Here is a 25,577-nt window from a genome sequence, read left to right on the forward strand (position 1 = left end):
TTTTTAAATGCACCTGAAGTTGCATGATTTTATATGTGTTACTTCACTGATGCTTTTTTCTTTCTAGCTGCAAAAAAGAAAGAGAAGAAATCCAAGACAAATGAAAAGAAAGAAAGTCATTCTGGGAAGAACCAACTGGACTCTGGACAGAAACCAACTCCTCCAGCTGTTGTACCAAGAGAAGACAGTGCTGTAAAGAAGAGCAGCGAACCTGCTCGAAAGCCTGTGGAGGAGAAGCATGAGGATGGGAATTCCTCTGTGCCCCCACCAGAGCCCAAACAGACCCCTGCATCTGGTGCCAGAAAGACTGGCAAACAAACAGCCCAGCCAGTACAGCTCCCTCCATCTCAGCCACCAAGCTCAGGACCTTTGAAAAAGGAAGCACCAAAAGTTACTGCTTCTGAGCCTAAGAAAAAGCAGCCTCCACAGCCAGAAATAGGTAAATGGGACTGTTTATCTTCAATATGTTTGAATCGTGAATCCCGTTAAGTAACAGTATTAATGCTGCTAAAATCTGTTGGATTTTAAGACTGATAAATGCCTTATGATCTGGTGAAATTAAAGCAAGTTATTTTGGGAATTTTGTTTAGAACTGGCTTCCTTTTATTGAACTGCGTAATTTATTGGGATGGGAAGATAAGTGACGACCTTTAATGTGATTTTTAGTCATGTAGTCTTGACAGTCTTGAAGTATGTTTTCAATATTGTGAAGTTTGCTGACAGTCTGAATGTGAAACAACAGGAGTGTGATGTCTTAACTACAAAACATAGCCTAGTGTTGCACGTGGACAGTGACCAAAAAGGCAGCTCCAGGACTTCTGTTGCTTTGCACCTGGGACACCTCAGAGTTTTAGCAGAGCAGGTTTGACTGGCCATGCCTTGCAGATTGTCCCAGTCGTAGGTGGTGATGCACAGTCACAAAGATGGTAGAAAAATGGAGGTCTAAAATTCATCTCATTATATGGTTGTTGTTTTTTTCCCTTCTCTGCAGGTGCCTGTTAGTTACTTGAAATACTCATAATTTTTCCCCCCTTCCTAGGCACAGAACAAAACAAACAGAAAAAAATTGCTCCCCGTCCAACTTTCCCTGTGAAACAGAAACCAAAAGAAAAGGTGAATACTGTTTTTTGTACACAGTCAAGAGATTTCGAGAGCATCCCTCTGTCTGTCTAGAAAGTAAAACTGTGTTATTTAACCCTTCTGCACATTTTTGTGTACTTGAAATACCTGTAGGAATTCAGTCCTGCTCCTCTTCCTTTGAATGCTGATTTCAGACCGATCTAACTCGATTCCTGATGCTACTCAGGAGCTTTTGTGGGATTTGAGGAGGAAGTTTTCAGTCTTGTCAATGAGAAACGTGTCATTTCTTGTGAGTTTGAGCAAATTGTACAAACGCTAGGCTTTACCTTGTGCCAGTAGGTGGATGCCAATTTATCTGGTGTATGCCCATACTTCAGCTTAGGTGTTAATTCTTACTGAGCTTTGTGTGTCGTGGGGTGAACGTTAGGTTGTCCATTTGAAGAACAAAGCACAGCAACACTTAAATCTGAGAGAGAAATGTGTTGGTCGTAATTGCCCCAAGAGTTGCCCCACTGGAACAAAGCAAAAAATAACACTAATCAGAGAGAATAACCTGATGGTAGGGGGAGATGCAACAAATTGAACTAGAAATGCAGTTGTTTGTGGAATGCTTTCAAAATGGATTGCAGAATGGTTACCTTATGGCAACTTTTATACACATGTTAATTCTGTCATGTTATGAATTGGGTTTTGTTGTCGTTGTTTTTCTGGTACATAAATCATGTACAGTGTTTAATTACTGTTGAAGTTTTGATGTCTGAGGTTGGGATTAATGCAGGCTCCTTTACTTGACTAGGAAAAGCCCCCTCCTATAAGCAAGCCAGAAAGCAGCACGCTGAATTTGCTCAGCACTTTGACTAATGGGAGCAGTTCCAAGCAAAAGCCACCTACAGATGGAGTCCACAGAATCCGAGTGGATTTCAAGGTAGAGGACAATATGTTTTAAGTATTTGAATATTAATTGACTCTAAACACTTGGAAGTAGAGTCCCTCAAGAATGCTGACAGTGACTTCTGAGTTTGTGTGTCTGGTCCTAATCAGAGAGAACTGTAAATAGGAACCTTCCTGCCTCGGTTAATTCTTAGAAGTTTGTTATGCCTTTTTTTTTTTTCCTTATAATTAGAGTACTGGATGAAGACTTAAAGCTTTAAACCTTAACTTTCAATGTGAGGATGAGCAAGAATTTGAGGTTTATGAAGATTGATTCCATTAAGATGGAACTATAAAACCTTACCTTGGGTCAACAAGATTTGGGGAAAATGTTAGTAATTTGTAATTCACAGTATTTTGGGGATATCTGGGGGTTCAAACTGATCAATCATGTACTATTTTGAACAGCGATGTTGAAATAATAAAAATCAATATTTTCCTAATATTTTTTCAGTCATTTATCTAAGTGTTAATAATGGAGATTATAGTGAGATCTCGTCAGTGTTTTGATACAAACGTGGATTTTTAATAAAGTTCAACTATTGTGAAATTCTGTTTTTAGTGATAAGCAATCGTGAAGAAACTTTCTCCTGCTTTTTAGGCTTGCTTTCTGGAGAGGGAAGATTAGTGTTTGCTTGAGCTCTCTTGACAGGAGGAGTGCTGGGTTGTGATTATTCCAATATACGCTATAAAGTAGACCGAGGTAGAAGTAAAACTGCTGTCTGTTGTAGAAGGGCCTTATTGAAGGCAGCAATGTGAGCACTTTGTACTGATGTTGTGTTGCCTTTTTCTGCATGGTGATGTATCCTTTTGTACTTTCAGGAGGACTGTGAAGTGGAGAATGTTTGGGAGATGGGTGGGTTAGGCATCGTGACCTCGGTTCCTATTACTCCCAGGGTGGTGTGTTTTCTCTGTGCCAGCAGTGGACATGTGGAGGTAAAGCATTGTGTTCTGCTGTTGATGACTTAATTACAGCACCGTATTGTTACCAAAAAGAAAAAAGAACGTATGCCAACCGTAATCCTGAAGAAATTAAAATAACACCTTTAAATCTGTCCTTGCTAAGCTTTGTCCTAAGACACTGAAGTGAAAAGCATTTGAATTGTCTTTGAGGAGTTCTGTGGTGCTTAGTTTATACGCGAACGCTGTCAGCCATAAGGAATGACATTTCCAAGAGCCCCTGCATCTCTTCTAAAATGTAATTTGGGATCCCGCAGCTGAGGTAAAGCAGGCAGTTTGCTTTCTCTTTACTTGAAATTAAAACGTCTGCTCAGTAGTTCTGAAGCGGTGTGAGGCAGTGTTGATTTTCCCTGGTGTGTCTCTGCCTCCAAAGAGTTGCAGATCATTGCTGAAACGTGACTGGCAAGATTCTGGTGCTGCATAAAGAGCTGAAGTTAGGCTTAAATTCTGGTAAATGCATTTCCAGGAAAAGATAGATGTCTTCTCAGAGTTTTCAGCCATCCTGGGAAGGTGATGCTAGCACTCTGGAAAAGCATGATTAGCAAAGTGAGGGAAATGGGTTAAGTTCTGCAAGTGAACATCAGTGCATTTGAAGATTACAGAGGTCCAGTGGCATGTGGAGCCAATCTCCTTCTCTGTCAGGTTGCTCAGGTGAACCATTCTTCTGTCCTGTTTGAGCCTGCAGTGTTTGTGCCCCAAGGACTATTCTTTTTTAGGATGTCCAGCCTTGCAGAGGATACTTAGAGCTTTCCAATGAAGCCTCTAAGCTAAACAGAGGGCAGAATGTCTCTTTGCTCCGTGTGTCCCTTCCTTCTCTGCTAAATGTGTCTTCAGCTGTGTTGGCTTGTGTTGCAGCAAGGGAGGGAAGTCCTGAAGAGGCCTATAGGCCTTTACCAACGCTCAGAACGTGTAGACAAAAGATATCAGACTCCTGTATGCTGCTAGATGCATAATCTAGGTAGGCAGGCGTATATTTAGGTGCTCCAAAGTACACACACCATTTCCCCAGAGAGAGATACCAATAGATGGCCTTGTTCTGTTAGTTGTAAAGCAGAATTCAGAGTAGTTTGGAGCGGGAGCGGGAATTCAGGAAAGCTTTTGACTTGCTAAAACCTCCCTCTCCCCCCTTGCAGTTTGTGTATTGTCAGGTCTGTTGTGAGCCTTTCCACAAGTTCTGCTTAGAGGAGAGCGAGCGGCCCCTGGAGGACCAGCTGGAAAACTGGTGCTGCCGTCGCTGCAAGTTCTGCCACGTGTGTGGGAGACAGCACCAGGCCACCAAGGTACCCCCGACCTCCGGGCAACCCAGCCAGCCTTCCCCGTGCTGCTCCTCGAGTTCTGCTCTCTAACCCTCAGCTGGGAACCAGGACAGCAGGCGGTGCGGCGCAGGCTGTGCACGCTGCCTCCTGCGGTTGTGGACTTAGCTCGAGTCTCTTAGATGCAGCTTCTTCCTATTGCTCTGAATAGGAGATTAAATGTAAAATGCAAATGTCCAGGATTTTGCATTCTTTCGAGTCTTTCTTCCAATACTTTCTCCCATTATTCTTGTAGCAGCTGCTGGAGTGTAACAAGTGCCGAAACAGCTATCACCCTGAGTGCCTGGGCCCAAACTACCCAACCAAACCCACCAAGAAAAAGAAAGTTTGGGTGAGGTTTTTTCAGATTTCTTCTTTGGGTAATTCCCTTGTTAACTGATCGTAACGCTGTGGGCCAAAGCGCTGCAGATGTTTTGTTCCAATGCATTCACTTAGCAGTTTGTGGAAGGGCACCTGTTGCATGGGAAGATACGTCTGGGAATAGGTTTCTCACCGAGGTGGGTTGCTGCTAAAGCAGGTGGGGCTTGTATGAGAAGGATTTGGAAGGTTTTACACCTTTCTCAGTTGGGATAATTCTTCTGATTGTAGCCTCAAAAGGTGGAAGAAGTTTTAAAGAGTGGAAGTGCTTATGTCGTTAACAGATTTAGTGCTAAAGCTCTGCCTGCAGGTGCATTTGGTACTAATTGTTTTTACGTGCTCTCTACTACATTGTACTCAAAGTAGGAAAACTGATAAAATACAGTGTTGTATTTTAAGTCAGAAGAAATGCTACAACTAGGCCTTCTTATGTGAAGGAAGGGGTGATATTTTCTGAAGTGCAAATATGAAACTTTTTTTTTAAGGTTTTGTATTTATTTTTCCTTTTCTCGTATCGGCGCCATCTTACCGTAAAGGGAGGGAGCTCTTTTTTTAGTAGTGGAAGTTCTGGTGTTTGAATCTCGTTGTTCTGTCATGTAAGCTTTCAGCTTTCATTTAGTAAGAAAACCATTACGTTTATCATTAGAACAAAGGAACAAATGCCCCTGGATAAAAACAAATAACAAACACATCCTTCTTCCAGATATGTACCAAATGTGTTCGCTGCAAGAGCTGTGGATCCACAACGCCAGGCAAAGGGTGGGATGCTCAGTGGTCTCATGACTTCTCACTGTGTCATGACTGTGCCAAACTCTTTGCTAAAGGTACATAACGTTGTAATTGTTTATGGTGAGCACCTTCTCAGATGCTCTGTTTCTAATGGTGTCAGCATGAGTTAAAATGAAGGCCTGGTGAGCTTGTCACTGGTAAAGACCTGTGAAACCTGGTGTCGGGCCGAGAAGCAGAGCATAGTTTGAAAGCTCTGTTCATGGGTTTCACAGTGCATAGCAAAAGTCACTGCTGCAATATTGGGAGAGTTTGAGACTTGAAAAATTAAGTGCCATACCATAGAAAGCAGTTATTACAGACCTGCTGGTTCAGGGCTTCAAGTAACTGGTGAGGAAAAAGGTGTTTTAAAGGTCTCCTGACTTAAAAGCAGCAGATTTCCTATTGTAAAATAATAGTTCGTTGTTGTGTTAGTTGTGAGGCCTTTGAATCTAGGAGGGATCACCCCGGGGAGAAATCTTGAGTATCCCTTCTACATTCTCAGCTGTGTGTCATCCTTGTCATTTTCATTCTACTCTGTAAAGCTCAGTAGTACCTCGTTAGTCTCACTACCCCACATGCCTCCCCTCCCTGGAAAAAAAACAACAAGCCCACAAGGAAGGATAACTGGTCTTTCAAGCAGGTTGTTTTTGTGGCCACTGTCTTCAGTGTTGTAAAAGTGGCTGCAATTGTATTGGCAGCTTAGCAGTGGGAGGTTTCAGAGAGCTTCTTTCTTAGCACACTAGTAAGTAACCATCTAGCCTTTAAGGTGCATGTGACTGTTGAACTTCTGAGTAAAAACATGTATCTCGTTTCTTGTTTGCAGGGAATTTTTGTCCCCTCTGTGACAAATGCTACGATGATGATGACTATGAGAGTAAGATGATGCAGTGTGGGAAATGTGACCGCTGGGTACACTCCAAATGTGAAAACCTTTCTGGTAAGGCAAATTCTTATCTCCTCAGCTCCTAAGAACACGAGGCAGCTGCAGACAAGTCCAAAATGGGATCGCTTTGGTCTTTCTCCTCGAGTGTTGCATTAGCACTCTCGCTTGTGATCTGCCTGAGAAAACACCTAACTAATATCAGTAATAACCTGAAAGCTTAGGACTCACTTCAAATGCAGTTACATAAATGAGTTACACAAGATGCTTTAGTTACATGAAGGGCATCTGATGTAAACAGTAGGTGCTGTATACAGAGTAAGGCTTTTCCCCACATCTGTCCTTGACTAAATTAGTTCAGGTTGTTTTGTGTTTTTTTTTGTCTCCAGATGAAATGTATGAGATACTCTCTAACTTGCCTGAGAGTGTAGCATACACCTGCATTAACTGTACAGAACAGCACCCTGCGGAATGGCGTCTTGCACTGGAAAAGGAGTTGCAGGTTTCTTTAAAACAGGTTTTAACAGCCCTGTTGAATTCTAGAACCACCAGTCACTTGCTGCGTTACAGACAGGTAAGCGGAAGCCTGAAATGTAATCAGAAATAAGACTCTTGAAATAATGAGTTTGATCCTTATGGCTGACCACTGCCCTGCTGTATCCCTTACAGATCAACAGCAGAAAGCTGTTATTTTTGTCCTTCTCTTCTGGACAGGAATTGCAAACTTGAGTCTCTTTCATGTTAACGAGAATCTCTATGCTTGTGAATGTGCAAGGGCAACATGGGTAGCATCCGCACTTCAGTAGCCAATATCTGTCTGTTTCTTGATACTGACAGGCAGCAAAACCACCTGATTTAAATCCTGAGACAGAGGAGAGTATCCCATCGAGAAGCTCTCCAGAAGGCCCTGATCCTCCTGTCCTAACAGAAGTCAGTAAACAAGAGGAGCAGCAACCTCTGGATATGGAAGGAGTGAAGAGAAAAATGGATCAAGGAGGTTACATTTCTGTGGTATGTCAGAGTTCCAGTGCTCCATTCTAATAATAGGTTCTATGAACTGCTTAATGACCCGTGGTATTTATAACTGAGCATGCTTAAGCCTTTTCTTTATGAACGAGGAAACAGGCTAATATACTGCTAAAAATAATTCTGTCTGGCACTCGTGTTAGTGTTGGCCCAAAGACGTGTAATTTACACTGCTGTGTGCCTCTCTTTAACCAGCAGTGATACTGGGTTAAACTGCTTTTGCTCTTAGTTATTTATGGTCATGGAAACCAAATAGGACATCCTTTATCTGCAGATTCTAACAAAAAGCCCAGCGAAGTAGCACTGCCAGTAGTCAGCTGGAAGCCAATAAACTCATGTTGTGGAGGTGTGATCTCTTCAAGGATCGTTGTTCAAAATGTTGACCAAGTTTAAAAAAATGAAAATACTTTCTCCTTCCTGCAGAGCCTGTAATCTTAAGGAGGTTTGTGTGTAAAGAAGTCCCACTGCAAACGTGCTGTTGCCAGATTTTGGCCAAATGCTTGTGAGGTAGCTAATGCAGTAGGTGTGAAGTGTGTCAGCAGCCAGGTCCTGGTTAAAGAAAAAAGGGGAGAAATGACAGGTTGGTTTGTGCAGCCATTCTGCCAGCTAGTCTGCAACTGCACAGAGCTGCTTGCTTCTTCACAGCCAAATTCTTGCAGGAGTCAATGCTCTGGTTCAGTCCTTTTGTCACCTGAAGTTCACCTGTTACCTTAAAAGCTAATGGATGATGAAGCTGTAACAGGAAACAGTCTTGCTAATGAAACAGTGCTGTGCTTTTCTTGCAGCTGGATTTTAGTGATGATATTGTGAAGATAATTCAAGCAGCAATTAATTCCGATGGAGGGCAGCCAGAAATTAAAAAAGCCAATAGCATGGTCAAGTCCTTCTTTATTCGGGTGAGTGGGACTACAGGTATTTTGAAATCTCCTTTGTTTCACACTGCTTTGTAGCTGTTGGAATCCAAAGTGTCCATCATGCACATTTCTAAGAACAAAACAATAACTTGTCAGAGTTGTTCATGTTAATGAAATCTCACTGGTTGTGCATTTATAGTAGATCTTGGCTAAATTTCTTCCAGTTTCTGGGTACCTTGGATAACATTTCTAATGGAATGTTGTTTTCTTTCAGCAAATGGAACGTGTTTTTCCATGGTTCAGTGTAAAGAAGTCCAGATTTTGGGAGCCAAATAAAGTAACAAGCAAGTAAGTAGTTGTCCTGTGTCTGACTGTGACACTGTATGTGGTTTGACATCTGTCCAAGCAAAAAGTATTGAGAGCCTGTTTGTGAGGTTGGCTTTTTATGATAATTATGATGCTGGCTTTAAGAAGTAATTGCATTTTTTTGTACACGCCACTGTTCTGAAGCAGAGAAATCAAAAGTGTTACTTAGAAATAAGTATGTTGTGTGTTGGCTGGTCAGTGCTCTCCTTTCTTATCGCTCCTCTCCCTCATCTCATGTTGACCCTTCATCTGTTATTCTCCAAAGAAACACGGCTACATCACAGACTTTAAATTTAAAATGATTGCTCACAGCCTTTGTGAGAGCAGGTGTAGACTGAAAGCGATTAAAGGAGTTGTTACAGTATGTTGCATGTCTGTAGTGTTCATACACAGTGCAGGAGTTCATCTGGTGCAGCCAGGTCTAACAGCTGGCTCCTTGTGTCTTCAGCAGTGGTATGTTGCCAAACGCAGTGCTCCCTCCTTCGCTTGACCACAATTATGCTCAGTGGCAGGAGCGTGAAGAGAACAGCCACACTGAACAGCCTCCTCTGATGAAGAAAATCATTCCAGCTCCAAAACCCAAAGGACCTGGAGAGCCGGATTCACCTACTCCTCTACATCCTCCTACACCACCTATCTCTGGTAAGAAAACAGATTGCAGCACTGTTAGCCCCAACCCCAAAGTGCTTCGCTTTGAGCCCTCTTGTCATAGGGAAGGTGGTATTGGTTCTTCATGTGACTGAGGAATTGTGGAGACCCGTGAGACCTGAAATCATTCAGAGGCTGTTACATATTGATATGTTTTTGAACAGAGCTTTGGCCTAGAAACATGTTTTCACCTGCCTCTCTTTCCCCCAGACAAGGGCTGCGTGGAGGCAGCTGTGTGCTTTTCCTTGCTTTACGAGCTGATTATTCAAACTCTAGGCTGCTATTTGGCTTTTCTGCCCTGTTCGCTTACTGAAAGTTCTTCCACATAAATTTTGTCCTTTCTGGCCTTCAAGAATAAAAAGCATTCTTTCTTTTAACGCTAAGGTTCTGACAGAAGCAGAGAAGATAGTCCTGAGCTTAATCCACCTCCGGATGTAGAAGACAACAGGCAGTGTGCCTTGTGCCTGAAATATGGTGATGATAGTGCTAATGTGAGTATCTGGCATGCGCCCGTTTTGATAGTAGCTGCCTTAAGCAGTGTTACAGATGTAGTACTGTGAATAGGCCAGATGAGGGGTGAAGCAGTTTGGTTTTTTGTTTGTTTTTTTTCCTTGCTATGCCTTCTTTGGAACAAAAATGACCTTTAGCTGTCTGTTCTGCTGCCTAGAAAGTAGCGTGGTGTTTGTTAGACGTGTCATGAAGAAATTCACCGTGTCACTTTGCATCAGTATGTGGACTGTGTGCATTTCTTACACTGAAGCCTCTTGCCATTTCTTCAAGAATAGAATTTTTTTTCTTCTTAAGGTTGCTTTTTATATCACGTGTGCTTAGCTGCAGTTTTCTCTGCCTACTTAATGTTCATCTTTTAAACTCTAAAAGTAATGCTGTCTTGTTAAACTTTCGTTGGGGAAAGTTTAAATCCAGTGCAGCTGAAACCTACGAGGCTTTTTGTGCACTGCTGTGTCTTGTGGAACATTTTGGGGGGGGAGGGCAAAAATGGAAAAAAGAAAAAAGGTTTCCTGCCATTCCCTAGGATGCTGGACGCCTGCTCTATATTGGCCAAAATGAGTGGACACATGTGAACTGTGCTTTGTGGTCAGCAGAAGTATTTGAAGATGATGATGGTTCTCTGAAAAATGTGCACATGGCTGTGATCAGGGGAAAGCAACTGGTGAGTCTATGTATCCTACCATTGCAGAGGAAAACAGCTGGCAGTTATTGGTGTCTGATTTTAGAATAAATAAATGTTTGCCTTTGGTTTTGCTTTTGTAGAGATGCGAGTTCTGCCAGAAGTCAGGTGCCACAGTGGGCTGCTGCCTCACTTCCTGCACAAGTAACTATCATTTCATGTGCTCACGAGCCAAGAACTGTGTTTTTCTGGATGATAAGAAAGTTTACTGCCAGAGGCACCGTGATTTGATCAAAGGAGAGGTGAGAGTCATCTTTCACACTTGCTTTGTCCTGGAGGTGGGGACAGCCTGTAGCTATAAACATTTCTTAAGAGTTAACATTGAGTGTGTTCCTTATGAACGAGGGCCTGACCACAGTGCTGTTAAATCCAAATTTGTGATATCACTGTCATGAGGAAGTTTGTCAAGAGGTACTGTGTGCTTCCATAGCAAACTGAAGACCACCCTGAGGACATAGTAAGACGGGTTGCATAGCATATTTGTAGTGGTTCCTTTAAACTTACTGGGATGTTTTGTGGGTTCTTGCTCCAGGTGGTTCCTGAGAATGGGTTTGAAGTTCTTAGGAGAGTTTTTGTGGATTTTGAAGGGATCAGTCTGAGAAGAAAATTTCTTAGTGGCTTGGAGCCAGAGAACATCCACATGATGATTGGTAAGGTCTAGTTCCTGAACACTTGTTTCATCTTTGGTGCTGGAGCTTTGTTCATGGAACTTTTCTGTTCCTCTCTCTGCTTAGGTTCAATGACGATAGACTGTTTAGGAATTCTGAATGACCTCTCAGACTGTGAAGATAAGTTGTTTCCCATTGGCTATCAGTGAGTATAAGCTGTTTTGTGACAGTGTCTCTTACTGTGTCAGAAGTCAAACCAGCACTGAGGTAACATAGGTAGAAATCAACTGCAGCTTTCATAAACTGTTAACGAATCTTGTGACTAAGCTATCTGTGCTGTATGTTACACCAGAAAGCCTTCATCCTGTGTAATTTCAAGAAAATGAATATGTGAAATAATACCAGGGCTTACTGGACTGTTGAGTGAATTATTTTACGTATGTCTGAATTATCTTCCAGGTGCTCCAGGGTGTACTGGAGTACAACAGATGCCAGGAAGCGCTGTGTGTATACCTGCAAGATCATGGAATGCCGACCGCCAGTCGTAGAGCCTGATATCAATAGCACTGTAGAACATGATGATAACAGAACCATTGCCCATAGCCCAGTTCCCCTTACAGGTAATGTTTGAAGGACTTTCTTAAGGTACATATTTTCTACATGTATTTGCTATAGTGTCTTCTTAGCAGAAAGTCAGGTAGTAATTAGGACTTTTTGGCTTTTAAATCTCATTTGGACCAGAACCCTGTTTGTAATTCCAATGCTGAGTGCACTGGCAGCTTGGTAAGCAGGACCCAAACAGAGATTATGGTAGTAATGCTTTCTAGTTTACAGAGCTGAGATTTTTCTAATGGTCTGAAACATCAAATGTAAGTTCTAGTGTCAGTGTTCACATGTAATTTGTGGGTCAACAGGTAACATGTTGATAACAGGTATTTAACAATGTTCTTGGGGGAGAAAAAACCACATCAGATGGCAAGGAAGCAGTAGTGTTTGACTTTGTATCAACAAATGTCCTGATTCCTCATGTGAAACCTGAAGGCAGTACATGCTTAACCAGATCATGGCGTGTAGGGTTGAGTGATGACTTATACAGTTGTTTCTCTTTTATGCAATGACAGAAACTCTATTCAAAGACAGCAGAAACACACCTGAAATTGTAAACCCACCATCTCCAGATCGTCCCATGCATTCTCAGACCTCCAGTTCCTGTTATTATCCTGCAGTCTCAAAGGGTCTTAGGATCAGGACACCAAGTTATCCATCCGCACAGAGGTCTCCTGGCTCCAGGCCTTTACCCTCTGCAGGTATTTCAAGCATTGTTGGGGTTGATTGTTGTTTTGATCTTGTTTGCTTTGGAGATACTGTCAGTTGGTTGGTTCGATGTCTTTTTTGACTGCATTCAGAACATGATGTTTATTTTTGTTTTTCCAAAGAACGTGGAAAATGTAAATAGGTTTTGAGAGAAGGAACCTTCTGAAATATATGTAGTGGAGATGACCTGTCAAGAAATGTGTGATTGAAACAATTAGGTATGTATTGATTGTGAAGGATTCCTATCTCTTAACGGTCTTCTTGTTCTGTTTTCTCAGGAAGTCCTACCCCAATGACCCATGAAATAGTTACAGTGGGAGATCCTCTGCTATCCTCTGGACTTAAAAGCATTGGTTCTAGAAGACACAGCACTTCCTCATTGTCACAGCAGCAGTCAAAACTCCGGATGATTTCACCTACGCGAGCTGGGAATACTTACTCCAGGCACAGTCTGTCTTCAGTTCCCAGCATAGGGTCCTCTTCAGAACATGAACAGACTACAAAAACTGCTGACCACTTTGTGGGATCTGTGAATTCAGGTACCACAAGTGCTCCGGTTCAAAGCTGCTCTTCAAGTTCAGGCTCCCAGAAGACAGCAGCTGCAAGTGGAACTAAAACTTATCAGCTGGATGCATCTCAGTCTACAGAAGGAAAACATCCTGGTAGTTCGGATTTGGTTGCCAAAAGCACGCCTTCAAAGGGAGAGAAGGTGAAAACGCTGACCTCAAGGGACCCAGATTATTCAGCTCATAGTTTTTCTTCTGGAGGAAACTCCAAAGCATCAACTCAACCAAACAGTTCATCAGGCACAGAAATAAATGTTAAAATAGGAACCTTTCAAGAATCTGCGGGATCATTTTCTTCTAAAGAAACAGTATCCTTTCCATCTTTGCATCAGAGAGGCCCAAGGAAAGACAGAGATCAGCACTTGGAATCTGTACAGCCAGAAAAAACTGCTTCAGTTGATGAGATAGATGCAAAGATGCTGAAGTCTGCAGGAGTAAATAGCAGATCTCCTGCAGCAGGCGAGCAGGTAGTTTCTGCCACCAGAGACAGGCGTCAGAAGGGGAAAAAGATAGCGAAAGAGAGTTTTAAAGAGAAGCATTCCTTGAAATCTCTCACAGATTCAGGTCAGGCAGTAGGCAGTGATGAAGGAAATCTGACGTCAGAATTTGGTAATCAGGGTTTGGTGACTGAACAAATTAGTCAGAGGTTGTGTAATAATATTCCTGCTGAAAAAACTGTTGAGAAGTCTCCACCTTCGCAGGGGTCATCTAAAGGTTCTGTAGTGCTGCCTGAAGTGGCCCCTAAGGAGTCACAGGCACCTAGAAAACGCACCGTCAAAGTCACTCTGACTCCTCTCAAGATGGAAAGCGAAGGCCAGTCTAAAGCTGCACAGCAGGAAGGTGATGCTGAACCTCAGCCTGCAGGGACAGAGCTTGCCTCTTCAGCAGAGCCCTCCTCCAATTCTGAAAGCCCAGAAGGTAACTCTGTAGTTCAAGGAAGTCCAAATAAAGCACCGACGCAGGAATCTGAAAATAATGCATATGAAAACCTGCCTGTTCAAGATAACAGCTTGATGCTTCAGGATGGGACCAAAGCTCAAGAAGAAGGCTCATACAAGCGGAGGTATCCACGGAGAAGCGCTCGGGCCAGGTCTAATATGTTCTTTGGACTGACTCCTCTGTATGGTGTGAGGTCTTATGGAGAGGAAGACATTCCATTCTACAGTAACTCAACAGGGAAGAAGCGAGGGAAGCGGTCTGCAGAAGGACAAGTGGACGGTGCGGATGATTTAAGCACGTCAGATGAGGATGACTTGTACTACTACAATTTCACCAGAACGGTGGTTTCCTCCAACCCTGAGGAGAGGCTTGCATCCCATAACTTATTCAGGGAGGAAGAGCAGTGTGATCTTCCAAAAATCTCCCAGCTAGATGGTGTAGATGATGGGACTGAGAGCGATACAAGTGTCACAGCCACAACTAGAAAAGTAAATCAAGTAACTAAAAGGAGTGGTAAAGAAAATGGAACGGAAAACTTAAAGCTGGATAGAACTGAAGAAACTGGGGAGAAAGTGCAAGTCACAAAAAGCCCTGCTGTCCACAAAACCGATCCAAAGATGGATAATTGCCATCCCGTGAGCAGGGTTAAAACACAAGGTCAGGATTCTCTGGAAGCTCAGCTGAGCTCTTTGGAAACGGGCCGTAGGGCTCATGCAAGCACGCCTTCTGATAAGAACTTGCTGGATACTTTTAACACAGAACTTCTGAAATCTGACTCTGACAATAACAACAGCGATGATTGTGGAAACATCCTCCCTTCAGACATCATGGATTTTGTACTGAAGAACACGCCGTCCATGCAGGCTTTAGGAGAAAGTCCAGAGTCCTCCTCGTCTGAGCTTCTCACACTTGGAGAAGGTTTAGGCCTTGATAGCAACCGGGGCAAAGACATGGGTCTGTTTGAAGTGTTTTCTCAACAGCTGCCAACAACTGAGCCAGTGGATAGCAGTGTTTCTTCGTCCATATCAGCAGAGGAGCAATTTGAATTACCCTTGGAACTTCCTTCTGATCTCTCCGTTCTGACTACTCGCAGCCCAACGGTGCCCAGTCAAAATCACAACAGACTTGCCGTCATTTCCGAGTCTTCGCTGTCCTCTTCAGGAGAGAGGTCAATGCTGGCCTTGCCCTCCACGGAATCTGGGGAAAAAAGAGTTACAGTCACAGAAAAATCCACCTCTAGCGAGGGCGATGCAGCTCTTCTGAGTCCAGGAGTAGACCCGAGCCCTGAAGGGCACATGACTCCTGACCACTTCATCCAGGGTCACATCGATGCAGAGCATATAGCCAGCCCACCCTGTGGCCCGGTAGAGCAAGGACATGGCAGCAACCAGGATTTAACTAGGAACAGTGGGACTCCAGGTATCCAAGTGCCCGTGTCACCCACCGTTCCCCTGCAGAACCAGAAGTACGTTCCCAATTCCACAGACAGTCCCGGAGCCTCTCAGATTTCTAATGCTGCAGTACAGACAACACCACCCCACCTGAAGCCAGCTGCAGAAAAGCTTCTCGTGGTCAATCAAAATATGCAGCCACTCTACGTCCTCCAAACGCTTCCCAATGGCGTTACTCAAAAGATACAGTTGACGCCTTCTGTGAGTTCAGCACAGAGCGTAATGGAGACGAATGCCTCAGTGCTGGGGCCTGTAGGGAGTGGGCTCACACTGACCACAGGATTAAATCCAAGCTTGCCCTCATCTCAGTCCTTATATCCTCCCACTAGTAAAGGGTTGTTGCCCATGTCCCATCACCAGCATATACATCCCTTCTCCACAGCCACTCAGACTGGCTTCCCACCAAATATTGGCAGTCCTTCGCCAGGTCTCCTTATTGGTGTGCAGCCACCCCCTGATCCTCAGCTGTTGGTGTCTGAAGCTAATCAGAGGACTGATCTTGGTACCACTGCTTCAACACCAGCTGCAGCCCTGAGCAAGAAACGGCCGATATCTCGACTGCAGTCAAGGAAGAACAAGAAGCTGGCTCCCTCTGGAACCCCTTCTGCAATAGCTCCTCCTGATATGGTCTCAAACATGACTTTAATTAATTTTGCTCCTTCCCAAATTTCCAACCACCCGTTGGATTTGGGAACCATTGCGAATTCGACGTCCCACAGAACCGTCCCCAATATTATCAAAAGGTCCAAGTCTGGAGTAATGTATTTTGAGCAAACCTCTTTGCTCCCCCAGAGTGGGACTGCAAGTGCAGTTGGCACATCTCCTAGTGTTATTGGGCCAGATGCTGGTCACCTTCCAACAGGGCCTGTGTCAGGGCTAGCATCAAGTTCCTCGGTACTGAACGTGGTATCCATGCAGGCCACAGCGGCCCCTACCACCGGTGGGTCAGTTCCCAGCCATGTTTTGGGACAAAGCTCAGTAACGTTAACTAGCCCTGGATTATTAGGGGACCTTGGTTCCATAAGCAATCTCTTGATCAAAGCTAGTCAGCAAAGCCTTGGTCTTCAGGAGCAGCACATGACTTTACCACCAGCTTCTGGGATGTTTTCACAACTGGGAACATCACAAACTCCATCTACAGCAGCAATGACAGCTGCATCAAGCATCTGTGTTCTGCCTTCAGCTCAGACTATGAGCATGACAGTTGCCCAGTCATCTACAGACCCAGAAGGCTCTTATCAGCTTCAGCATATGACACAACTCTTGGCCAGCAAAACTGGGATTGCTTCCTCACAGCTGGACCTCGGTGCAGCTTCAGCCACAGCTCAGCTGTCAAGCTTTCCACAGCTGGTTGATGTTCCCAATAGTACCAGACTGGAACAAAACAAGGTTTCCTCATCTGTGCTGCATGCCAGTTCAGCATCTCCTGGAGGCTCCCCGTCGTCTGGTCAGCAGTCTGCAAGTAGCTCTGTGCTTGGCTCATCGAAAATGAAACCGAAAATCAAACGCATTCAGCCGTCTTTGGAGAAAGGGAATGGAAAGAAGCACAAAACTTCTCACATGTGGACCGGTTCCTCTGAAGCACATGTTCCTGACAGAGGGACCACTGCTGCACCCCAGGTCTCAGCTGCACGGTAAGAGAAGTGCTTGCTTTGCTCACCTGTGAGATTTTGCAGCCATATGAGAGAGAATGTTGCATCTGTTTCTGTAGCAGATTTGCCTTTTGATTGATAGTTTCTGACGTAAAACCTCACCTGGCTTTGGAGAGCAGATCTCTAAAGAAGTTCTTAGAAGTTCTCTCTGGAAAGGGAAGGCTGAGAAACTTGAGCCTTTTAGGGTTAGGAGGTTAGGAGGACTTCTATTCCCTGTTGGCACCTCTGACAAATTAAGGATTGCACCCCTTATTTTCAGTTCTGGCTGTATTAGAGATGGTCCCAAATAATTGCTGGTGCTAAAGAACATCAGCATTTTGGTAACTGAGAAACACTGGACGTGACTTCTGTGAATAAGTCTGCTTCTTCAACTGCTGATTCAGAACTCTTTAGTCAGCTTAACCTCTTAACATAGCTTTTTGTGCATGTGTGTTGTTGATTACTTGCCAATTTGTTTCAGTCTGTAAATAATTGCTGTGATTGTGTCAGTGTTCATCACTTGAGCCCTGAGGTATTGCTTGTGATTGCTCAGAATTGTTCCTCTTGCAGCCAGACTTACCCTTCTCCTTCCTCTTCAAGTGCACGTCCTGAATCTCACGCAGTGCTGGGAATGCGATCTGTTTTCTCGTGTCATAGGAGCAGCTGTTGTTACTCCTCTTGTAGTTTTGCTGAACTGCTGAATCACTTGTTGGAACTCCCAGTAGATCTATTGCTGCCTTCCAGTCTCATGGATAGCATGCACGATTTGGAAGGTGGTTTGAATGTTCCTAACTCTGTTTCTTCCAGGACTCCTGCTGTGAAGACAGATGTGCAGGATGCAGCAAGCACAGATCAGCCATCACAAACACAGTGTGGCCAGTCTACAGGGTAAGCACAAAGCACACCTTTGCATCAGGTTTTGGTGGCCTGATCTTAACAAAATAAATTAAAAATTGTCTGGAGAATGCAAGGGCTCTTTGCTAACAGATTTATCTTGGCAGTTTTCAGTCTGGAATGAGCAGTCACGTTTTTTATTTGTTTATTTTTATTTCTTTTGATATAGCTGTGGGAAATGCATTTCTTAGGCAGATCATGTGTTAGCATACACCGTATTACAGAGTAGGACTAATGAGAACAACAGATGACAGGTTCTGTTGAACTAGTCTGCTATCTATTGACTGATGGACAGCACAAAGATAAATGCTACTGAACACAATCCTCCTGTTCATTTCCAGATGAGCTTACATTAAAACACATTTAGCAATGGTTTCAGGTGTAGTAAAATGGTTATGAAGTATTCTTCATTTTCACTTCCTTCCTTCTGAAGGCAAACTGCAGTTCTCCCAGAATCTCAATCAACACAGACCTCAACAAGTGAGCAAGAGGATGCAGGTATGTTGCTTCTTCGTGTGCACCAGGCCTTGGGGCTCTCCATGACTGGGAAATTCGTACCTTGTTGTTCTAATTTGTCTCTCTTGTTCTCACAGAAAAAAATCTCAGAGCTAATAGTCTTGTTATTCATGCCTTGAAGGGAGGAAAGGTTTGTTCACTATTAATAAAATCTGCTCCAATAGTTGTTTCTATTCCTAGCTTGTGGGAATTTCAGTACTTGAGGTTTTACACTCTCACTGCAGTGCTATCTAGAGTTTTTTTCCTTTGAGTAAAATCTCTTTGACATCTCAATTCTTAGAAAGTATATTTTAGTATGACTGCCAGATATGAGAGCTCCTAGGCCTTTTTTGAGTGCTTCAAAGTAAATCTGGAAATGTAGACTGTTGTCTTTCATATCTTCCCAGTCCAGTGTCACTTATATACAATTGCAGTAGTGTGAATAGTTCTCACAAATAAAATAATAAGGAGTCTTTCTGCTCTTTGTCGTTACTGCAAATCATGTCCTGTGGAAACCTGGTTCTCCTGTAATGGCTGTTTAGAAGCTACTAATGTCATCTGTTGTTAAAACAGCTTCAGAATGGATAGGTTTTGTTTCTTCACCGAGATGTGAATGTTGGTAAATTCGTATGAGTCCTTACCTGAGTCCAGTTGTAATTTGAGTTTTGTAGGTTCTTCTTAGCCACATTACTGACCTGCCATTTGACCACTATATATAAGTAATTGATTCAGATGTGGGAAAAAAGCTTCTTTCTGCTTGATTTCCACCTTCATACTAGCTTTTGTCTTTCCTAGGCTCAAAAGCTATTGAGGAAGAAGAGAGCACCTTCAGCTCCCCACTTATGTTTTGGCTGCAGCAAGAACAAAAGAGGAAAGAGTGTCTTGGTGAGAAGAAACCCAAGAAAGGTTTGGTTTTTGAGATCTCAAGTGATGACGGCTTTCAAATCTGTGCAGAAAGCATTGAAGGTGAGAACTGTGCTTTTATTGTTATGCTGGCTTTGACTTTCCCTGCCAGAAGTAAAACTGTGACTTCTGAGAGCGTTATTTATTTTCACAGACCTTTAAACAGAAAGGAGAAACAACTTCTCCTAATGTACAGCCCTAGAACAGTCCTAGTTCATAATAATACATGGTTTCTGTTGAAAAGTATGATGTCACTATCCCAATTTTATCTGTTGACCAATGGTTTGAACCATGTGTTGGAAAGAAATGGCACAACTCAGACAGTACGACACCTAGACTTGTCCTACAGGAACTGAAGAAACTCATTTCCCTTTCTTCCACAGCGAAGTTTGGAGAATTTATAGTCCACAGGTGGAATGAAAGCTTCATGTTCTCAGTTTATTTGATTTAGATATGAACATTTTATAGGAAAACAGCGTACTGCACACGTACATAAAAGTCTGCTGATGGTGCTGATGGAAATGTGATGCAGTGTGCCAAAACTGACAGCAGGGCTGTTGTTACAGTGCTCCTCGGTGCCCAGTGCTTGTTTGCTCCTTCACAGTTCTGTGTCTGTTTGTGGAATTGCAGATGCCTGGAAGTCACTGACTGACAAAGTCCAAGAAGCCCGCTCCAATGCCCGCCTGAAACAGCTGTCATTTGCAGGTAACCACCAGTGCCACCACCAGGGTCAATGTGCTTCTGAATGTGTAAGAACAAACAGCTCTTAGGACTGCCTTCGGAATTTCAGTTGAGCTGCTGTTTTTTTTAATGGAATATAAATTCTCCTAATGAATTGATTAAAATTGCTTACCTGGAGTGTTAGCTAGTTAACACAGTGCTGCTGGGAAAATTTCCAGGCTTTATTTAATGGGCTGCTGCTCCCATTCCCAATATGCTTGGTCATTTTTGCCATTCTTGTGCTCTATTTCCTGTTCCAGGTGTGAATGGTTTGAGGATGCTGGGGATTATCCACGATACCGTTGTGTTTCTGATTGAGCAACTTTATGGAGCAAAGCACTGCCACAACTACAAGTTCAGATTTCATAAACCAGAGGAGGCCAATGAACCTCCTCTGAATCCACATGGCTCTGCTAGGGCTGAAGTCCACCTGAGGCAAGTGTGAGCTTTGCATTTGTTAAGGTTAACAAGGACACAAGCAGGAAATCTCGAGAGTGCTGAGAGCTCTCAGTTTATAAGTAAATGTAAGCAACTTTCTCCAGTAAATCAGCTATATTGCATCTTCTTTGTCTGCACCTTTTGTTGTGTTTCTTTGTTTAATAAAACTTTCCTGGCTGGTGCCTTTATTCACAGTTCTCAGAAGCTCTTGTGTGTCATCCTGATGCATTAAAAGCTGTGAAAGAGGACAGACTGGGGAAGGTGTAAAACAGTAAACATGCCAAGCTGTTCTGCCAACCAAATGTTTGCATTAATTTTAGTTAGTAACACAGACTTCCTTTGTTAAATTACAGGAAATCTGCATTTGATATGTTTAATTTCTTGGCATCTAAACACCGACAGCCACCAGAATACAACCCAAATGATGAGGAAGAGGAGGAAGTACAGCTGAAATCAGCCCGGTATGCGGTAGGGTTTAAAGGGGGGAAGATAATGCTGGGGTGTTAAAACTGAGAGATTGGCTTTCGTTACACCTTGTTATTTTTTGAGGTAGTGCTTAAGACTTCAAAGCTACCAAGCCCTAGGAAAACAAGGGGGGTTCCTACAGTCCTACAGCAGCTGAAGGCGGTCAGCCAGACCAGTTGTCTTTTCTACATTTCTTTTTCCTGCTGACACGAGACATTTTGATGACAACTTGAGGAGGAAAGAAGTTATCTGCATTGAACTTGTAGGAAAGATTGCTTGTTAGCAATCAGGATACAGGATTTAAAGATTAAGATACAGGATTAAGAACAGCTCTCCATTCAGTCTGTGTGTGTGTGTGTGTGTGTGTGCATTTACATTACACTGAATTTTGATGGTGTTCTCAGCAGGCTGCGGTGCCACAGTGATTGAATGTTTGTGTCCTGGAAACTATCCCAGATAAATACATGGCATGGGCTCTCGTGGGTGTCATCACTCAGTGGTGTCTCTGTCTTCCAGGAGGGCAACAAGTATGGACCTGCCAATGCCCATGCGATTCCGACACCTGAAGAAGACTTCCAAGGAGGCAGTCGGTGTCTACAGGTGTGGTTTTGTTCTGACAATCTAAACTTGATGTCTGGGACAGAGGAAGGTAAAAACTGAAAACCTTGCTGACAGCTAAGGCAGCAGGAGAGACCTACTGTTGTTCTCACTGGCATTACGTTGTAGAAGTGTAACAGTACTACTGTGGTCCCTATCATGAAATTTGTTTTCTGCAGTGCTGGTGCAACATTTTTGAGTTTCACTTGTGCTGTTTGAATACTCTCTCACCCTGTTGCTTTTCTAGGTCTCCCATCCACGGCCGGGGCCTGTTCTGCAAAAGGAACATTGATGCAGGTGAGATGGTGATTGAATATTCGGGCAATGTCATTCGCTCCATCCTCACTGACAAACGAGAGAAGTACTATGACAGTAAGGTGAGTTAAGGGCTTTCACAGAACTTCTTAAAAAGCCTTATAAGCCCCTTTCCCATTCAGTCGTCCAAGGAAACGGGGCAGACAGAGAGCTTGGTTACTAACGAGGCTTTGGGATTCAAGTTGTTTGTAACAAAAACGTGTGCTGAAGTTTCGAGTTCCAGAGCCAGCGTAGTGCTTCTCATGGGCAGGGAATGGAGGGAAAGTGAAGTTGATTTTTATGGTGCCGTGAGTTAGAGAATCTTAAACAGTTAAAGATCTGTGCTGTGCCAGAGGAGGTGTCACAGGTGAGAGCAGAGCTTGAGCATTCACAGCATGAAGAAGTGTGTAAACCAGAACCCTCAAACAAAATCAAGAACTGATCAGTCCTCCAAATTAAAACCTCTTTGTTGCATAGTAACCTCCCTGCTACAAATCGCAGTTGTTTCATGAAGCTTTTGGCATTGCTTGGGAGAAGCATTTTATCTAAACGAAGCCAGGCCAAGTATAATCACAGAATATTTAGAGTTCTCAAATGCTTTTAGCGTTTGTATTAGTGACCTGAAACAGTTTTCAGTGCAAAGTAGTGATGTATATGGGATGAGATAAATCACTGTGAGACATGACTGGTGAGGTTACTGTGTAGGCAGAGGAGCCTGGGAGAACTAAGAAGTGGCCCTGAAGGTAGGACAAGCATAGAGCATGTGAAAACTGCATTTGAAACATCAGGCTTTGGGCTTCATTTCTTCCCATGGGCAGGGAAACGTATCAGTGTGGTCTCACCTTGCAGCTCCAAAGAGCGAAGGGTTGAAATAACTGAAGCAGGGTTGCAGATATTCTGAATGACTTGACTCTCAGCACGCAGCACGTTGCAGTAATTCAGCACAGCTGTCCATTAGAGCAGCTTTCGACTTCCCTGCCATGACTGTCTGTCTGCTCTCTGTGTGTAGGGGATCGGGTGCTACATGTTCCGCATTGACGACTCGGAAGTGGTGGATGCCACCATGCATGGGAATGCGGCCCGCTTCATCAATCACTCCTGTGAGCCCAACTGCTACTCTCGGGTCATCAACATCGATGGCCAGAAGCACATTGTCATCTTCGCCATGCGCAAAATCTACCGGGGGGAAGAACTCACCTACGACTACAAGTTCCCCATTGAAGACGCCAGCAACAAACTGCCCTGTAACTGCGGCGCCAAGAAGTGCAGGAAGTTTTTAAACTAAGAACTTCCGCGGGCTGCAAGTGAGCCCTGAAGGGCGTGGGGCGAACCAAAGCTAACAGCGACCCCCTGCCCTGCCATTCGTGCAGGGAGGGGGAAGGACAGAGGCAGGAATGAAGATCGGCTGGGCTCAGGGACCCAACTGGCGGCTGTGTTTCTCTGTCAGAGTCCACATCTTCATGTCTTGCATGCGCACACTTACCCTTACGAAAGACACGGGCGACTGGAGAAGATCCTCAGTGTGATTATGTTTTCGCTATTCTCTTTCCCACCCCAACCCTCCCCCCCCCCCCAGAATTTGTTTCTCAGAACGGGGCTAATGAGTGGGAGTGGGGAGGGAAGGCAGACCCGCACCCAAGTACAGAGGACTGATGGCAGATCCATCCCTTTGACCTCTCTTGGCTCAAAGAGGTGAATGTGGAGCTCACGTTTTCGTTCGGTTGCTGTGTCGTAAGTTTCCATAGCACAGTACGTGACTGCGCTTTTCTCCTAGGGAGAGAAACCGTACCCCACCGACCAGCTGCTCTGAGAACTGTGTGAGTGTCTGTGGTTCCTTGTGTTACGCATCTCCAAAACACTATCTGTGAGTTGGTTGGTGTGCTGTGTGGTGTAGGTGGCTGCTGTGCCGTGTGGCTCCGGCTTATGTGCTTTAATCTAGGAAGACTGAATGGGAGAGAGGGTCGTACAGCAGCCAGAAGTAAAGTGAGAAGGGTTTGGATAGTGTTTCACTCTGAAATTCCAGCTGGAGTGCAAAGGGAATTCCTGGCATTCTTTAGCAGAGAAAGGGCTTGTGCCAACTGGTTACAGAGCTGTAAATCTTTGTGAGCAAAGGCTTTCTTTCAGCAGCACCCTCCCCCTGCTATGAAGGAGGGAAGCAGTCTTTTCCCATGCTTCTGCCTTTGGAGGCTGCCTTTCTCCTTTGACCTAGGGACCGAAGGGCTCCCCTGCCACCGTGGGACTGCTCCCCAGGGAAGAAAGCAGTGGTGGGAGCTGCTGCTGCTGTTGGCTGCAGAGCAGGAACTGGGAAGGGGGGATTTGTGTGCAGCCCCACTGAACAGCATCCTAGGGAGACAAACAAGTGGTTCTGTAGGCGCGTGCCTGTCTGACCTGCAGTCAGCACGTGGTTTCGTAATCTTCCATGAAAGGCACAGGAAGAGGCACCAAAATGGAGTGTAAATTCACTGAAGATGCAAGGCCAAACACTAACCAGCCTCGTGGACTCCGTGCAGCACTTAAAAATGCACAGGAAACAAATGGGCGATTGGCACGGTTGAAAATCACGGTAGCTGAAGAGTCAGACTTAGTCAAAGTGAATCGAAAGACACTATTGTCCTGGTTCAAGTCAATGCTCCTCCCTTTTGGGTCTGCTCCACGCCTCCAAAAATTAAAAAGAAAAAGAAAAAAAAAAAAAAAGAAAAAAAGAAAAAAGAGAAAAAAAAAAACAGAAAAAAGAACGAAAGAAAAAGCCCCAAGCCTAACAAATTGAGACATTGGATTTTACTCTGTTCTGTTTACAGTTTAGTATTTAAGGTTTTATAAATGTAAATATATTTTGTATATTTTTCTATGAGAAGCACTTCATAGGGAAAAGCACTTATGACGAGGCTTTTTAAACAGTGGTATTATCCTAATTTAAAAGAATCTGTTTTTAATAATTTTTTTATTTTCATAGGACGGTTATAGGAAATATCTGGCTGGACACAGTCTGAGCCTTTCTCCAGAGAGAGGGGTACACTTTATTTTTATTTTTTAATCTTGTTCTGCCTTTTTGACTTCGGTAACTGTTTCTGTGAGGTTTGGCTGGACCTTAAACTTGGATTTTCTTGTCAAGATGGGGGCAGGAGGGAGATTTGCCTGGCTTTGGAGGAGTTGTTGGGAACTCTGAACAACTGCTTGTGCCCCCAGGCGGGAGGCATGATTCTGCCTTGCCACACACCAGTATCCTGTGTGTATTTAAGGAAAAAAAGAGAGAACTGACCGTAAATAGCTTCACCCCTTTTGCCTGGTGTTCAGAATGAGCATTTCAGTGGGAAGCGTGGCTCTTCTCACCCTGAAGCGTGGGGAGTCGCAGCCCTGGGGGCAGTGAGGGGCTCTGCTGGCCCAGCCTTGTGGCACCTGTGGGGTCTCAGCATCCCTTTCTGTCCGGAGCAGCTTCCCCAAGGGAAGGCCCTGCTTTTCTGCTCTGGGGGAGCCCACATCTTTGCAGACACACAAACGCAGTCCTGTGGAAATGTAGTGGAGCAGTAGGGCCCCACAGCTCCACCCGGGGCAGCGCGGGGCTCCCGCCCGCCGTGCACTCCTCATCCCCGACCCAAACACAGAGTGGATTTTCCTTGGAGCAGTAAACTCTTGAAGCACCCTTGCTTTTCTGAGCTGGACCTGTGGGTAGGCGAGCTGGGAAAGGCTGCTGTGAAACAGCATCAGCAGCTGGTAGGGAATGGAGCGAACTGAGCGATACCCCGGTGGTCGTGATCTCACACTCCGTTATCTGTGCTCTTCAGGCCCCACGACCTCTTCCTCTGACCTGGGAATGAAATACAGCTCTCACAGGGTCAGGAACTGCTGGTTTCCTTTCTTTATTGCACTGTGTGATTATTATTTGGTAATAAC

The 25,577-nt window shown here is 44.2% G+C and overlaps 1 protein-coding gene across 4 annotated transcripts in view; it reads left to right on the forward strand.

The window, feature by feature from the left end:
- The window catches only part of KMT2A (lysine methyltransferase 2A), a 43,244-nt gene extending 18,805 nt beyond the window's left edge, over nucleotides 1–24,439 (forward strand). For 2 of the 4 annotated variants that reach the window (XM_052697015.1, XM_052697018.1), the window contains 30 exons: nucleotides 68–439; nucleotides 1,040–1,113; nucleotides 1,877–2,005; nucleotides 2,833–2,946; nucleotides 4,104–4,250; nucleotides 4,519–4,614; nucleotides 5,344–5,464; nucleotides 6,232–6,345; nucleotides 6,678–6,862; nucleotides 7,126–7,299; nucleotides 8,100–8,210; nucleotides 8,443–8,516; nucleotides 8,983–9,176; nucleotides 9,567–9,673; nucleotides 10,216–10,353; nucleotides 10,455–10,613; nucleotides 10,904–11,021; nucleotides 11,106–11,184; nucleotides 11,439–11,599; nucleotides 12,101–12,286; nucleotides 12,572–16,883; nucleotides 17,688–17,768; nucleotides 18,208–18,272; nucleotides 19,065–19,235; nucleotides 19,803–19,877; nucleotides 20,153–20,327; nucleotides 20,684–20,791; nucleotides 21,312–21,395; nucleotides 21,640–21,769; nucleotides 22,696–24,439. In XM_052697015.1, coding sequence (XP_052552975.1) covers nucleotides 68–439; nucleotides 1,040–1,113; nucleotides 1,877–2,005; nucleotides 2,833–2,946; nucleotides 4,104–4,250; nucleotides 4,519–4,614; nucleotides 5,344–5,464; nucleotides 6,232–6,345; nucleotides 6,678–6,862; nucleotides 7,126–7,299; nucleotides 8,100–8,210; nucleotides 8,443–8,516; nucleotides 8,983–9,176; nucleotides 9,567–9,673; nucleotides 10,216–10,353; nucleotides 10,455–10,613; nucleotides 10,904–11,021; nucleotides 11,106–11,184; nucleotides 11,439–11,599; nucleotides 12,101–12,286; nucleotides 12,572–16,883; nucleotides 17,688–17,768; nucleotides 18,208–18,272; nucleotides 19,065–19,235; nucleotides 19,803–19,877; nucleotides 20,153–20,327; nucleotides 20,684–20,791; nucleotides 21,312–21,395; nucleotides 21,640–21,769; nucleotides 22,696–22,971 — 8,330 coding nt within the window. In that variant the 3' untranslated portion in view covers nucleotides 22,972–24,439. The remainder of the gene's footprint in view (nucleotides 1–67; nucleotides 440–1,039; nucleotides 1,114–1,876; nucleotides 2,006–2,832; nucleotides 2,947–4,103; nucleotides 4,251–4,518; nucleotides 4,615–5,343; nucleotides 5,465–6,231; nucleotides 6,346–6,677; nucleotides 6,863–7,125; nucleotides 7,300–8,099; nucleotides 8,211–8,442; nucleotides 8,517–8,982; nucleotides 9,177–9,566; nucleotides 9,674–10,215; nucleotides 10,354–10,454; nucleotides 10,614–10,903; nucleotides 11,022–11,105; nucleotides 11,185–11,438; nucleotides 11,600–12,100; nucleotides 12,287–12,571; nucleotides 16,884–17,687; nucleotides 17,769–18,207; nucleotides 18,273–19,064; nucleotides 19,236–19,802; nucleotides 19,878–20,152; nucleotides 20,328–20,683; nucleotides 20,792–21,311; nucleotides 21,396–21,639; nucleotides 21,770–22,695) is intronic. The other 2 variants (XM_052697016.1, XM_052697017.1) reach the window with 2 other exon arrangements.
- The last annotated feature ends 1,138 nt before the right edge of the window (nucleotides 24,440–25,577 follow it).

Source organism: Tympanuchus pallidicinctus, unplaced genomic scaffold, assembly GCF_026119805.1.
Source record: "Tympanuchus pallidicinctus isolate F22 unplaced genomic scaffold, pur_lepc_1.0 scaffold30, whole genome shotgun sequence".
NCBI classification, from domain to species: domain Eukaryota; kingdom Metazoa; phylum Chordata; class Aves; order Galliformes; family Phasianidae; genus Tympanuchus; species Tympanuchus pallidicinctus.